At 36.3% G+C, this 15,167-nt stretch overlaps 1 protein-coding gene across 4 annotated transcripts; it reads right to left on the reverse strand.

Moving 5' to 3' along the window:
* Positions 1-458: 458 nt before the first annotated feature.
* Positions 459-5,954, reverse strand: LOC143536267 (interactor of constitutive active ROPs 3-like). Of its 4 annotated transcripts, XM_077030301.1 has the most exons (6): positions 5,802-5,954; positions 5,605-5,708; positions 5,289-5,502; positions 2,295-2,516; positions 1,806-1,829; positions 459-1,775 (listed from the first exon to the last, which is right to left on the reverse strand). In XM_077030301.1, the coding sequence occupies exons 2-6, from the start codon at positions 5,622-5,624 to the stop codon at positions 645-647; spliced, it is 1,611 nt and encodes a 536-aa protein (XP_076886416.1). In that variant the 5' UTR covers positions 5,625-5,708; positions 5,802-5,954; the 3' UTR covers positions 459-644. The 4 variants fall into 4 exon arrangements, with proteins under 4 accessions (XP_076886416.1, XP_076886415.1, XP_076886413.1 ...); XM_077030300.1 differs by having other exon boundaries at positions 459-1,829; positions 2,295-2,510; XM_077030298.1 differs by having other exon boundaries at positions 460-1,829.
* Between the last annotated feature and the right edge of the window lie 9,213 nt (positions 5,955-15,167).

The raw sequence follows: 15,167 nt of genomic DNA on the forward strand, positions 1-15,167 counted from the left end.
GGATAAAAAAGTAATTTTATAAAAGATGAAGCTTAATTAACTAGCACCAAATGCTTTAAGAATGGAATATGATATTGACAAATTACTTTTCCTGTTCTATTATGAATTATCATTTTTATCCTTGTCCTCTAATTGTGAAATTACTCTTTCGTCCATCACGTATGCTTGATACTATAATATAAATAATGTTATGAAAAAGTATATAAAAATAAATAAGTAATATATATATTCTTTTATACATAAAATTATAATAGAAAAAAATATATAAAATAATTATAATTATATAAAAAATAATTGATAAATAGTAAATGAGTTGAGCCCAAGCCGAGCTCGAGCTTCAAAATCCATTCACGAGCTTTGAAAATAGAGCTCGAAACGAGCCGAGCTCAAGCTCTGTGTAAGTTAAACGAGTCGAGCTCGGGCTCGGCTCGGCTCGTTTGCACCTCTAGTAGTATTTTATGTGTATGAGACAACTTTTCTTAACAAATCAAAGTGCAAAATAACAACTTGCAAACTTTGGTTTTTAGTATGTTAAAGAATTACAAAGATTGTTACACAAGAAATTAACAAATATGATGAAAGTTCACAGTTCACATATAAATTTGAAGTAATTTCCAACTGATATTTCTCATCATGATCACCAATCATTTGTTTTGTGGCTTCTTCCATAACACCCCAATCCTTTTAAGCACATTACCATTTTTCCTCTTTAAAAACTCGTCATCATTCTCGTCATCATTATCATTGTCAGTCTCCACACTGCAAGGCGACCCGATGTTCATCTTTTTTCGAGGGCTATAATGTCCCATTGACCAAGTCCTATCCCCCACCATCCGCCCATTATTATCATTGTTTTCATCACATAGCATGGCGGTTGCCACCTCAGCTGCCTTCCGCCACTGACTCATTTGCAGTTTCAACTTCCTCAACTCTTCCTCAAGTTCATAGTTACTCGTCTTCACCCCCTCCGTCACACCATCCATTTTCTTAATGTCGAGTTTAAGCTTCTCGTTCTCATTCGACTTTTCGCATAATGATGTCTCGAGGCTCGTCAACTTTGACTTTAAAATGTCAATCTCTTGGTTTGACTTTCTCATGACGTCGTTCAAATTACGGGTTTCGAGCTTTAGATTCTCGTTTTCATCGCACTTTTTGTGTAACTCGGTCTCTAAACTAGTCAACTTTGACTTTAAACCGTTGACTTCTTGTTCCAACTCGTTTTCTCGTACACCCGAGACCAAATTCGCCAGTTTCGTACTCAAATCCTCATTCTCCTCAACAACACATTGCAATTCGGTCTCTTTATCCATCAAATTAGCCTTCAACTCCTCAATTTCTTCCTTTGACTTCTTCAGTTCCGCAGTCAACTCCAATGTTTGACTAGACTGTTGTTCACTTTCTTTATCTGCTTTCTTCTTATTGTTAACAATCTCTTCTAACAAACGGATACGCGCCCTCGAGTGCTCTAACTCCAAAACCGTTGCGTTAAATGCATCACTGTTTAAAGTAAGGGACTCCATGTTCTTTTTAGCGGTTTCGAGTTGAAGTAATGTTTCATTCGCTAAAGACCGGGCTTTAGATTCTGAAACTTTGGAATCTTCGAGTTGGTTCTTCATATCATTCACGAGTGAAAGTGTTTCTGACATGTTTTGTTTTAAGATATGTATTTCTGCCTCTGCTGATTCTGCTTGTTTGGTTTTTGTAGCTTCTGATTCGGTTGTGGAATCGAGTTTGACTTTTAGTTGGTCAATCTCGAGTAAGGCTGCAGTCAATGCTGCTGAGTCATCTGAGTTTGGTTTTTCGAATGCTGAGTCATCATTGTGTTCATCCTGTCAGGAGAATATGTTAACATGTTGTTGATATTCAAATGTGACTTCAAACTTGAATGAAATTTATTTTTGACTTTTGGACCAAGTCAACACACTTCACAGTTATACTGAATATCATATGTCAATTGATCATAATAAGATGATCAACAAACGGTTTTCGGGTTTTTTAAACGGTTTGAACCCTTTTTTTCCAAATTTTTGTATTGTATTAAAATGCTAAAGGTAGTTCATGAATATGTATAAATAATTGCATTTTCTAAAAATATAAAAATAAAAAGTTTAAACATACGGTTCAAGTTACACGACCAATTCAAGTTTCAAACCGCTGGTTGGAATGTGACACTGCCAAACCGTCAAAACCGAACTGTATAATTTTATTTTATTTTTTACTTTAGACTGTTCGGTCAGTTTCAATAGTTTACGAACACCTAGAATAAGAACATAGTTCTCAAGAAAAGGCCTTACACGCGCTTCAACGGAAGTTGGTTGATCCAAGAGCTTTTGAGACTCTTCAAGCCTTAAACTCAAGGTTAAAAGCTCCTTTCTCGACTCTTCGGCGTCTATTTTAGCTTGTTTTTTCCAAGATTCCGACACGATAAGTTGATCCTTAACTTTCCTCAAAGCATCCTCGAGTTGAGTAACTTGTGTTTCGAGTTCGGAAATCCTTCCTAAACGATTCTTCTGCGACTTCAAACAGGAGATATGATTTTAGCAACTTTGATTCAACATTTATACATAAAAACTAGTGGTGTTTATAAACTTATATTCTTATAATAATATCCCAAAAGAAGGAAATACAAATTTGTGTACATATGATATTCAAGGTTCAAAATTGCGGTCCTAAGTTTCCACTTGTTTTGGTAATAATATAATATTATTTTCTTTATTCGTTGATGTGAAAATGTTAGCATGGGTCACTACTTTACAAAAAGAAAAATACTAAATTAAGAGACGTAAACAATTGTAAGTTGAACCGTTCAAACTACTGCTAAGTGTGTTTATTGGTTAGATTTTAAATAAAACAAAACGTGTCTTTTTTTCCTACGACTAGTTTATACATTTTTCTATGCCTTAACTACTTAATAATTGATAAAAAAAAAAAACTCAAAAGGCACGTTCATCATGCTAGACCAAAGACATGTTGGTGTTCTAACAAACTAATTAGGTGAAAACCATTCATTAAAATCTAATCAAAAAGTCTAAGTTAAGACTCTGTGTTGAGAGAATTCTTGAGTAAAAGTAAAGATGATTATTAATAACCAAGCGCCGAATTCGCGTAACGCGTAAGCAGGCGATGGCTGGCGCGAATTCGTGAAATGCTGAGCTTAACGCGTAACCAGACGCCGGAGCGCGCAAAACTCGTAGCTCGGTGCGGGCACTCACGGAACGTGTAACCGGGCGTGGGCACGCGTTTTTATTACGTATAGTTAACCGCCATTCAGGAAAGAAAAAAAAAAGACAGGTTAAGTTAACTCATCTTGACCTCAATCTATCCTAACTTTTTTTTTAAATAAATTGTCCTAGACTATACTCATCCGGACCCAAACCTCATCATACCCAACCGGCCAATCCATCCATATTGTCACCTCTAATTATTAATTATTATATACATATTGTAGGTTTTGTGATTCGTAAAGGATCTGGATATCTTAAATCGTGTAAAGTTCACTTTTGAAATATTTTTATGATACAACTATAATTCTATAACTAATTATAAAAGACAACAAGAGTGAATATTAATGTTATGTAAATGATATTAATATTTCGAAATAGAAGTTTATGCGTTCAATTCTTATAAAGTATAAATGTTTAGTTCAGAAAAATAAAAAAATTTGATGTATGCCAATCTATTATAACAATGACTCCACCTTGTGTACCATAATATCATATGGTCAGTCACTAACAGTTTATTTAAGATAATTTTGTTTAAAATGTTATATCGTGTTGAAACTTTTGTTGAATATCTATATTTTCAGCCACAACTGCAATTTGTAGTCCACTGTTGCGCCCAAATAGAGCAGCCCACCAGTTATCCAGCCCAGGCTGCCCAACACAAAAATCAACTTAAAAATGCAGAGTAACCCAACTAACCCGACCCAATTAACGTGAAACATAAATAGGCTGACCTGATTAACACCCCTTGAATTAGGGATGAGCAAATTCGGTACTGCAGTACTGACTCGGTACCAAAATTTTGAGTTTCGAGATTGGTACGGTACCGTTACTGGTATTTCCCGAACTTTTACCTTCGGTACCGGTACTATCCTGGTACCGGTACCGAACCGAATATTTCGGTACCAGTACCGGTACCAAGATTTTGAGATTTTCGGGATTGTATTTTCGGTACCGGTAACGGTCGGTACCGGTACGATACCGAGCTCGTCTCTACCTTGAATGCAATGGAAAGCTATTGTGAATGCTCTTAGATACTCATATTATAATCTCCCCTCCTTAGTAAAAATTACTTTAATCAATTATAAAGATTCTTTTATGCAACAAGTTGGTTAGGCCCGAATAATTAATTTTGAATACCCTCAAAACCACGTTTGTTCAATTCACCCTTTTAATTAGGATTTAGAGGTTTAAGTGTATCTATCCAACTTGAAACTAATTATATTTATGTGTATATTTTTTATAAAATCTATAATTTATGAGTAAACTAGTTTGTAGTTGGGAATCTTATAATAGCTTGCGTAATTTCAATTTTTAATATATTTTGAGACAAGTCACCACTCATTACCCAAATTAAAGTCATTGTCCAAATTTGTTACAATGAAAAATAAAATATTTCAGACTGTTACACTTCATTACAATTAATGTCAAATTGGATATATATGGTAAAAACATCAACCTACTTAGAAAGCTACCATATATAATGTAATTTATTATTGTTATTAACCAAATTAACCATTATGTAAAGTGTAAACTATACTTTTACAAATGATAAAAAAAATGTTATAATTCTTAAATTTTAAAAATGTTAATATTCCAGTCACTTTCAAATTAGCCGGTGATATATGAAAGCGAATAGAATAATTAAACTCGCCATATTATACACGGCAATGTCTTCATGACCGATTCGGTCGGACCAGAAACCAAGTGACTAGTCGGTCCGGTTATCCTACTATGAACCGTTGTCAGTTGAACCGGCCAGTTACCGGTTGCAATAAATTTAAATTATCTTTTATTTTGTAACCTTTTACTTTTAAAATCTCATTAACAAATTCATTTAGTAGTTCACTTCATATTTAATTTCTTAAAGTTGTAAATTCATATATCTATATTTTGTTATATATGAAAATATACATATATATATTATATTATTACGGGTTTTAAAATCCGGTCCAACCACTGAACCAATAAGACAACCGGTTAACTGCTTGATCTAAAAACAAATATCCTTCCCAACAAACAAATAACATGAATTTGATCAAAACCTTAGATTTGCTAATTCTATACCTCGTTAACGTGCCCTCTCGGCGACACGCGATCAACGACCTTAGGACTTGTATTCCTCGGTGTTCTAGCACTCGGTTGGCTTGTCAAAGAAGCCGGTTCAAGCCGGGTAGTCTTAAGTTGTCTCACAACTCGACCCGAGCCCCGATCACCACTTGTCGATACCGATCGGGGAGATATCCTCCGCCCACCTTCAGATCCCGAAGAACTCTTTGTACTAAAAACAATTCAAACAAAATAAAACACATATAAATAGTTACACTAAATGTTTTATTTAAGGTTGTGAAGGTATTAGTCTATTAGACTATTAGGTATATACCTTGTTTTAGGAGTCTGCATTTGAATCTTAAATTCATCAAAATTAAACGGAATGAGATGTTTATAACCAACCGGCCATATTAAATGCTATGTGACCCACAAGACCTGCAGCAAGAGGATCAAAAAGTTATTATTAACCGGAATAAAGGAAAGATGTAACGAAATAATATTGGTGGCTAAATACTTAAATGCACATACTGTATTTATGACGTCATAAAGATGTGATTAAGATGTTGGAGCACTCATGAGCATAATGGGAGAGAATTTAATGTGAAATTTGAAGGGTTTAATGATGAAAGGAAAAAAGAAATAATATAAGAAATATTTAAGTAGCTAGCTAGTGATGTTATGTGCCAACGATGAATCAGGATTAACAAGCATCTTATATGACTTATATAGTCGACTTACAAAGGTTGACTTGGACTCTTGTATTCATAATACATATATATCAAATTATGCTCATGAACAGAAATGTATCCTTTGGCTTTTATGGACTAAATAAGTAAAAAATTATAAGAATAATACTTAGGCTGAGGGGTGTGGAGCGCGAGAGGGGGCGCGTGAGCCCATCCGGGCGCGAGCACCACACCACCGAGGCGCGAGAGGGGCGCGAGAGGGGCGCGAGCGCGGAAATCCAGGCAGGCGCAAGGGGTCTCGCGGCTGGGAATACGCGTGAGGGAAGCTTGGGAATGTTAAATATAGCCGTTGGGCTCAAAAAAAAAAATCCGCTCGCGCCCCCTGCTCGCGCCCCTCCACACCAGGGCCAGGGGCGCGAGCGGGGGCTCCAACACCCATCTTATCAAGTTTCTCTCTCTGCCACACGTCACAATATTATTGGCTGGAGCCCCCACTCGCGCCCCCCACACCCCTCAGCCTTATAAAACTTAATATATAGCCTAATTTGGTTAGTCTAAAATGAAAAGTTGAATAGTTAAATGAGAAAAGTAATGAGTAATGAGAAGACGCTACGTGTTTCGAAGCTAAAGGGTAAATGCGTCCAGTGACAACCTGACACAGACAACGGTGAAAATAAGATCCTAACACATCACGTAATTGGATCTTGATTTTTGACGCACCATTAGGCTGAGGGGTGCGGAGCGCGAGAAGGGGCGCGAAAGCCCTTCCGCTCGCGCCGCGGGGCGCGAGCACCACACCACCGAGGCGCGAGAGGGGCGCGAGAGGGGCGCGAGCACGCAGACCAAGGCAGGCGCAAGGGGGATCACGCCTGAAAAAGGGCGTAAAGTGGCTTGGGAATTCGTGCATAGCCGTTGGGTGTGGATAAATAGAGCCGTTGGCTCTTTAAAGTTTATTAAAAAAAAAAACTTTTTCTCTATATAAACCAATATCAACCCAATATTACATACCACATATCACATACCAATATCACATACCATCAACCCATTTTAACCATATCAAACACAACTTCAATCTCCAAACTCATATATAATATCCCAAAACCAATTTTTTTTTTTAAATAATGTCGTCGTACTCGTCTGATTCCGACTCCTCCGAAGAGGATGATTTGCTTCTTCATGCTATCCGTCAATTAGCGTACGGCATCTCGTCGGACGCTTTGGATGAGTATTTACAGATGTCGAAAAGGGTTGCACGTGAATCCCTTCATTTTTTCTGCCAAGGTAAAAAACATTAATTTTACTTTTTATTAAATATTTATTACATTTTGTAATATATATTGTACGTAGGAGTCATATCGACTTACGCTCGGAGATATCTGCGTAAACCTACAACGTATGACATCCAACGCATATATGAGTTGCACGCAGAAAAACATGGTTTTCCTGGGATGCTAGGTAGCATCGATTGTACGCATGTTGGATGGGCTATGTGTCCAACGGCCTGGCGAGGTCAGTTCCACCGTGGTGATCATGAAGGGCCGACCCTCATACTTGAGGCGGCGGTGTCACAGGATCTTTGGTTTTGGCATGCTTTTTTTGGTGTTGCTGGGTCAAATAACGACCTTAATGTTATCGATCAGTCACATTTGATCAACGACCTTATCGACGGGGTTGAACCACCTCAATCTTTTCTTGCAAATGAAGAACTCTTCAAGTACGGGTACTATCTGGTCGATGGTATTTACAACGAATGGGCTGTGTTAGTTCAAGCTTTTACAGATCCAGTCGCCGACAAACGGAAGTATTTTACGAAGAAGCAAGAGTCTGCTAGAAAAGATATTGAAAGAGCTTTTGGAGCTATAAAAAACAATATTATGTTCTGGCGAACCCGATACGTTATTGGACTCGGGAGAGGATAATGGACGTCGTCTACACGTGTCTTATCCTACACAACATGACGTTAGAAGACGAGGGCAAAGCTATATGCCAAAACTACCAAGGTGACATTCCACCACAACCGTCCACAAGCAGTGATCAACAAAAACTTCATAACATAGCAAATATCAAGAGCCGTGAGATACACGGGGATCTTCGACATGAGTTGGTTGAACATTTGTGGGCGAGGCGACCAGATGATCTTGTATTAGATTAGTTTTATTATTAAATATTATTGTTTGTTTAATTTTTAGTATGTTTTTTTTTATTATGAATTTTCAAAAAAATGTGTGTTTTTTTAAATAATTTTTGAGTTTTTTTAATAATACGTTTTTTTAATACATTTATAAAAAAATAAAAAAAAACCGCTCGCGCCCCCTCTCGCGCCCCTCCACACCATGTCCCGGGGCGCGAGCACCACTACCAACACCCATCTTATCAAGTTTCTCTCTCTGCCACACGTCACAATATTATTGGCTGGCGCCCCCACTCGCGCCCCCTCTCGCGCCCCCCACACCCCTCAGCCTTATACGAACCAGATTTTCATCATTTTCAAATAAATGTTTTTTAGAAATAAAAATATATATAACAATATTTTACATCAATTACAGAAAAAAAATGTCCACTTATATGGTATAGTTTTTTCTTTAATAAAATCATATATGATATAAATTTATTTGGGTTTAAAAATATTTATAAAAGTAGATAAAAAAACCAACAATGATGTATTACCTTTTATGTTCCCCTGCCTTCAATTTTAGTCCACCTAATTAATTTTAATACTTATCCTTAGTTACTTTTGATCAAAGTTCTCCTTTTAATAATAAACTAAAAACTAAACATAAATTGTACGTTAGTAAAAAGTTCAATTGTTTTCTCTCAACCGAATTATCTTCTTTTTACCTCATTATTTTCTTGTAATAAATTTGACATACATAAATAAATGCTAATACAATAACTTTAGGTAATATGTATATAAGTTAGTATATAAAATATCCTGCAAGCAGCAATTATTTAAGCAGGAAGCAATGGTGATGAAATTTAATGAAAAATAATTGAGTATCTGAGTAGCAGTTGAAGCATGTTTGGTGCTCTCCATTATTGTTTTCACGAGTGTCAGGCCAGAAGGATGAGCGACAGAAATTACCCATATCACCCTCATTACAACCCGGATATTTCCTGTCTACCAAGGGCATTTTCGTCATTTCAAACAGTGCTACATTTTTATCCGTGATTGAAGGTGGTAGAAAATGTAGACTAGTCAGAAATTTGACTATTTGCACCATGACAAATATTAATAAAATAATAAATTGTTGAAAAAAAAGGGTCTAATGATTAACAATGCAATGTGGTTTACATGTGTAATCATGGATTTAATGTTGAAATGTTTTGCAGATTTAAATCTGAATTTATTTTGGAAAATCAAGGTGTTATATAAATATATATGTTTATGAAAGAACAAGATATTTGAACTAAGAAATTAATGAGAGAGATGGGGATAGATCGGAACAGTGACATAACATTTCTGTGAATTTGTGGATAAGCCGGGAATTTATTGCCCGTTACGTGAATTTGGGTCCGTATATAAAGGATTAATTCCAAGTAGACACTTAAGAGCATTCTCAGCCCATTCCCTATATTTGTGTGAGAGGGTTTTGTAAATTATATGGTATGGTTATGAGTAGTTGTGAGTAGAGGAGAGAGAAAATGTTATATGGGAAAGTTAAATTTGGGGTTTTACTGTTCATACCGTATAATATTTTAATATTTTAATATTTTCTAAAAGTGGTTGTTAGTGAAAGAAAGAGAAAAGGTAATGATAAAGTTATAAAAAATATTAATTAATTAAACAGAAAAGATAAAATACAGTGATTTTTAGTGTAATTATATGATATATATGAATATATGGTAGGGAATGGGCTGTGAATGCTCTAACATATCATTTCATTATTATTATTATTATTATTATTATAAATACGGCTTATAATTTACTATTGTTGTATTTGAACTTTCGGCCTCTTAAACAGGGAAGACACCTTATCACTGGTATGTCCCTTGACAGTATTTTTATTAAGCTATGTGTTATGACAAAGATGAGAGGATGTTAAACCTGCCAGCATGAGGCGTTGTTAGTTAGTTTTTTTATAATTAAATGAATATGTAAAAAACAATTATTTCACTCCCCCTTATCATACAACCATATTTCATATTTCATTAAATCACAACACATCCAACGAACTCACAAATAACATTTCACACATCTCATAACTCATATTCTTAATTAATTTTTCTTAATAGTAAGTTTATTTTCATTTAAAATCTCTCTAACCTTTCACTTGAAAGAATTTTTGGATTTGAACCAATCACCTTTATTTTGGACGAGTGGTCACCATGCCACAAAACCATTAAGGTGCTGTTTGTTTTTGCAGACATAAACTGTCTGCAAGCTGATTTCATCTGTTTTCATGTCTGCAACTGAAGATGTGGTCTGAAGATCTGCAAGCTGAAAATATAAGACTGTTTGTTTTTATAAGCTGATACTGTCTGCATAACTGTCAAACTTATCTCACAAGATAGAAGTCATTTATTCAAGTTACATCTAGTTTTTAGTCTTTGCTTGCCATGCCGATTTGGTTTTGGTGGGTGGTGGAAGGTGGTGGTGGTGGATGGTGGTAGTGGCGGCGGACGGTGGGTAGTGGCGGTGGATGGTGGTGGTGGACAATGGGTGGTGGTGATGGATGGTTTTGGTTGGTGGTGGACGGTGGTGGTGATGGATGGTGGTGGTGGTGGGTGATGGATGGTGGTGGTGGCGGTGATGGATGGTGGTGGTGGTGATGGATGGTGGTGGTGATGGATGGTGGGTGGTGGACGGTGGTGGTGATGGATGGTGGTGGTGGTGGCGGACGGTGGTGGTGATGGATGGTGGGTGGTGGACGGTGGTGGTGATGGATGGTGGGTGGTGGACGGTGGTGGTGGCGGTGATGGATGGTGGTGGTGGTGGCGGTGATGGATGGTGGTGGTGGTGGGTGATGGATGGTGGTGGTGGCGGTGATGGATGGTGGTGGTGGTGGCGGACGGTGGTGGTGATGGATGGTGGGTGGTGGACGGTGGTGGTGATGGATGGTGGGTGGTGGACGGTGGTGGTGGCGGTGGATGGTGGTGGACGGTGGCGGCGGGGTACGGGGGTGGTGGTGGCGGCGTACGGTGGGTGGTGGTGTTGGCGGACGGTGGTAGGAGCAGTGGATGAGAGGGTGGCTGCAAAGGGAGAAGAGTAGGGTTTTTTTGTGAAGATGTTTTAAGCAAGATTTCCTTGCTTTTCTTTTAAGATGAAAGAAGATAACTTCAGATCTGTTTTAAGAAAAAAAACAAACAGTCTTCAAGGGTAATGTCTGCGCGCCTGCAGACATTAGCTCCCTTGAAGATGTTTGAAGAAAAAACAAACACCCCCTAAGTTAAGGGTATATCCTTAATTACATAAAAATGTCACTAACAGTAATAAAAGTAATTACATAATAATGCCATTAATTACACAAGACTATTAAAAGTTCTTTTCTTTTTCTCTATTAAATTTTTAGTGATTCGTTTATTACATTAACTCTAGCTTATTTCTTTTTAGCTAAATATATATACTTTTGAAGGATTTAAAAAAAAAAACTTTTAAAGGCTAGGAACAATAAAATATGTCGAGTTAGTTGTGATAGAATTATTTCTCCAACTGATGAGGGCGCAAGGCAGCCTTGTTCTTAATTTTACCGAATAAAAATATTGTTTTATTGACAAAAATTGTGGTGTCGATTTAAAGTTGAACCGAATTTGTTATGGAGAAAGATAATCATTTAAATTCATGACTCCTTTAGAACTTGGTCGATATTGCTAAATGCGAAGCGATTCATGGGGTGTGAAACTCGATTGCAACGTTAGAAAATCATCTTGATTTTTCAAACGTGAATTTGGGAAACATGATTAAGGGATGGGTGGGGAATGGTAAAAGATCATATTACGGGCTGACAATCTGCTTGTTGACCCAGAACCACTTAAAGACGTTTCTTCAAATTTGTTTGAAACTGTGTGGAATAGAAACTGTACGGTTACAAAATGCTCTGACACTCGAAACAAACTTGAAAATGACATGGAAAAGACCGGTTTTGAATGTGGGAGATGTCGGACCCGTTGCACTTATGCAATGAGATTAGTTATCAAATTAAAATGATAAACGGATTTGACTCGAGGACCCTTCAGGAAAATTTACGGGTGCATTGTGTTAGATTGCAAACTGGACTTGGCAATTTATTAACACATGCTGTAACATCCCTCCTTTGGTCATTATTTTTTTGGGTTCGTGACCTTCTTGATATTCACAAAACTAGCATTTTATGCTCTAAAATGAAGATGACTCTTCAAGGGATATTATTATGACAGTTTGCTGGTGCATATAGAAATTGAGGAATGAAGTCCTCATTGAAGGTATATAGGTTATGGTGGGTACAATAATTGAAAATATTAAATCCTAAGAGTTTATTTGAATTAAAAAAATAGATCTTCTTTTAAAGTGTTTAGGCTCTTGAGGAGCATGGAAAATTCCTTATTTATGTGCTAGAAAGAGGTGATCAGAATGGTATCGATTCGTTAAGTTGAAGAGATTGGCGCATTTTTCTTTTTTATTTTGTTGGTCTTGCATTTTGCTAATTTGACGTGTTTTATTGAAAGTTATTGTTCAGAAAAAATTACACTATGTAATATATGTGAAAAATATCACGACCTACACCGGATCATATAATGTAACTGATTTATGTGGTGAGAGACAGAATATTTATCATTTACTGTTTGCAAATTGATATAAAGTTATACATTTTTTAAACTTCAATTTTTGTTTACTTATTTTTTTGGGATTTATTTCTTAACAAAACCGTTTGCACATATCTATACTATATATAATATAGGAGTGAGGGACCTCTTAAATTTTAAGAGGTACCACTCTTGTTGCATATTGTACAAGTATTAATGCACATAATTTTAAAAATTTAGGGGTAAAATAGACTTTACTTAATCCAAAATAATATACAATAATAGTCCTTCAACTTTAATCAAGTTTTGTAAATATATTAAATAGTTACACATTTCCCCCTTAATTATAAACCACCTACCCTACGACTTTTGAACGGCCGTAACTTTTTCACACGTTAATATTTTTTCTAAAAAAAATTACACCATAAAAACGAGTATTGTGTTCTCTTTAATTTAAGTATAGTATTGCTATAGTTTATTAATTTAAAAAAAACTAACATGTTACGTGATCAATTATTACCGACAACAGGTTGGGCATGTTCGGCTAATAGTGTTGGAACGGGTTAGGGTTGGAACAGATTAATATAAAAAGGGTTAATTTAGTTCATGTTGGGATGAGTTTAGATCGAAAAGGTTCATGTCAAAACGGGCTTCGGGTTAAAACATTTATGGGTCGGAACATGTTCATCAAAACGGACTAGGTTTTGAAATTATTGTACATTTCATCTTTGCTTCTTGCTTGTCGCCACACATTACGCGCGTTCAAGCATCAGTTACATGGATGATATTGTTTATACATACCGGGTTGCTCGCGTATAGTCATTATGTGGCGCGCTTACTGCACCGGTTACACGTCCAAAGCCACGTTAAATGCATATCACCTTCGGGTTACGCACATACCGTTGCGAGGTTACAAACGTACTAACACCGGTTGCTTTTGTGCATACACCGCTGCATCGCGCGGGCAACTGACTAGTTTGATACAAAAACACGAAATTTTGGTTAGGTCATACGTGCTTCATTGAGATTTGGAAATATTTTTTCAAATAGATTGACAAACTCATAAACCAATAGGAGTTTTAAAAAAGGTAACACAATTCTTATCATCTAATTACTATTACTAATATATATAAATTACAACTTTGGTGCCGCAAGTGGCCTATTGAGTCACTTGGCGGCACCGTTTTAGTCTGTGTTTTTTAGTTCAGTTAAGATAACGAATGCAAAGAAAACCGACTAAATGTCAAATCTTTTTCGTTTTAGTTTCAGTGCCATAACAATGCTGACGGAAGCGACCAAAGTTGAGTAGACTCGCCTCTTCAACGCATGTGACTGAAAACGCTTGGGTTTTACCAACGTGCAATTTTACCCCCCCCCCCTCTAATTACCCATTGGTCCGCCTTCATATTTATATTGTTTATGTTTTTTTTTTCATTTTTTAGCTCAGCACCGTAACGAGTGTAATCAAAGCCGACCGAATTCGTATCGAATTAATACCACAATGATCGAGACCGACAACTATTGTATTTTCCATCACTCGGGTTTTCCGACCAAATAAAAATCGTTTAAAAATTTTGTGTATTATATGTTATTTTTTTAATATGTTGATTTCATGGACTAACTTTTTGGGCTTTAACGTTAAAATTTTAACAACAATGTCTATACCCTAACGAATATAACTAATACTTACCGAATTTGCGTCGATTCATAATCGTAACACTCGATCGGGCTTCAACTCTGGAATTTTGTCATCTATCCCAGCGCAACGCGCCGGGTAGAAAAACTAGTTATTGTTGTAAAACAAGCCTAATAGCTAAAAACAATATGACAATGAGACGTAGGGAGAAAGATAGAGAGATTTCATTAATAAGTTCGTATTACAAAGAGGGACATGAGATGTATATATAGGGTAGGAAAACTTGGGGAGAAAGCTAATCTATATTAGGTATTAATAACCATAATATTATATATTTATAACACTCCCCCTTGGTTATCAACATAATACGCTTGAAGATGTTGCCTCATTAAAAACCTTGCTAGGAAAACTCAGTTGGACAAAACCATAGCTAAGGGAAAAATAGTGCAATGCATATTATCTCCCCCTGTTTTATATATCCGTTTAAATGGTAAATATTGATCTTCTGTGAAAGTTGTCCTAAAATTATGTACTCGATCATTTGCATCCTTAGCCATTGACTTGCGAATCCTTTGGTTGAATAACGTTTCATGATCTTCATTTGAAAACTTCTATTGCATCATCTCGTAAACATATACCACTGTATTGATAACCATGTTGTGTTTTTCTACATCGACGATACTAGCCAAACTTGTTTTGATGGGTTAGTAAAGTATAAGTACATATCTTTCATACCTGAAATATATCTTTTAACCCATCTGATGTCTCTTAGCTATACACATCCTGATAAATATAAATAAAAGATATAGAAATCTTGTATAGTTAGCAATAAATATTAATGTGCATATGCAT

The sequence above is a fragment of the Bidens hawaiensis genome, unplaced genomic scaffold, assembly GCF_021521415.1.
Source record: "Bidens hawaiensis isolate Kalapana, Puna unplaced genomic scaffold, B.hawaiensis_p1.1 tig00010770_1, whole genome shotgun sequence".
Taxonomy (NCBI): domain Eukaryota; kingdom Viridiplantae; phylum Streptophyta; class Magnoliopsida; order Asterales; family Asteraceae; genus Bidens; species Bidens hawaiensis.

Excerpts from the sequence above, each read along its gene's own strand:
- LOC143536267 (XM_077030298.1), bottom strand. The coding sequence starts at position 5,624 with ATGCAGACTCCTAAAACAAG. Across the intron at positions 5,503-5,604 it reads ATGCAGACTCCTAAAACAAG|TACAAAGAGTTCTTCGGGAT; the intron begins GTATATACCTAA and ends AATTGTTTTTAG. Across the intron at positions 1,830-2,294 it reads CAACTTCCGTTGAAGCGCGT|GATGAACACAATGATGACTC; the intron begins GTAAGGCCTTTT and ends TTCTCCTGACAG.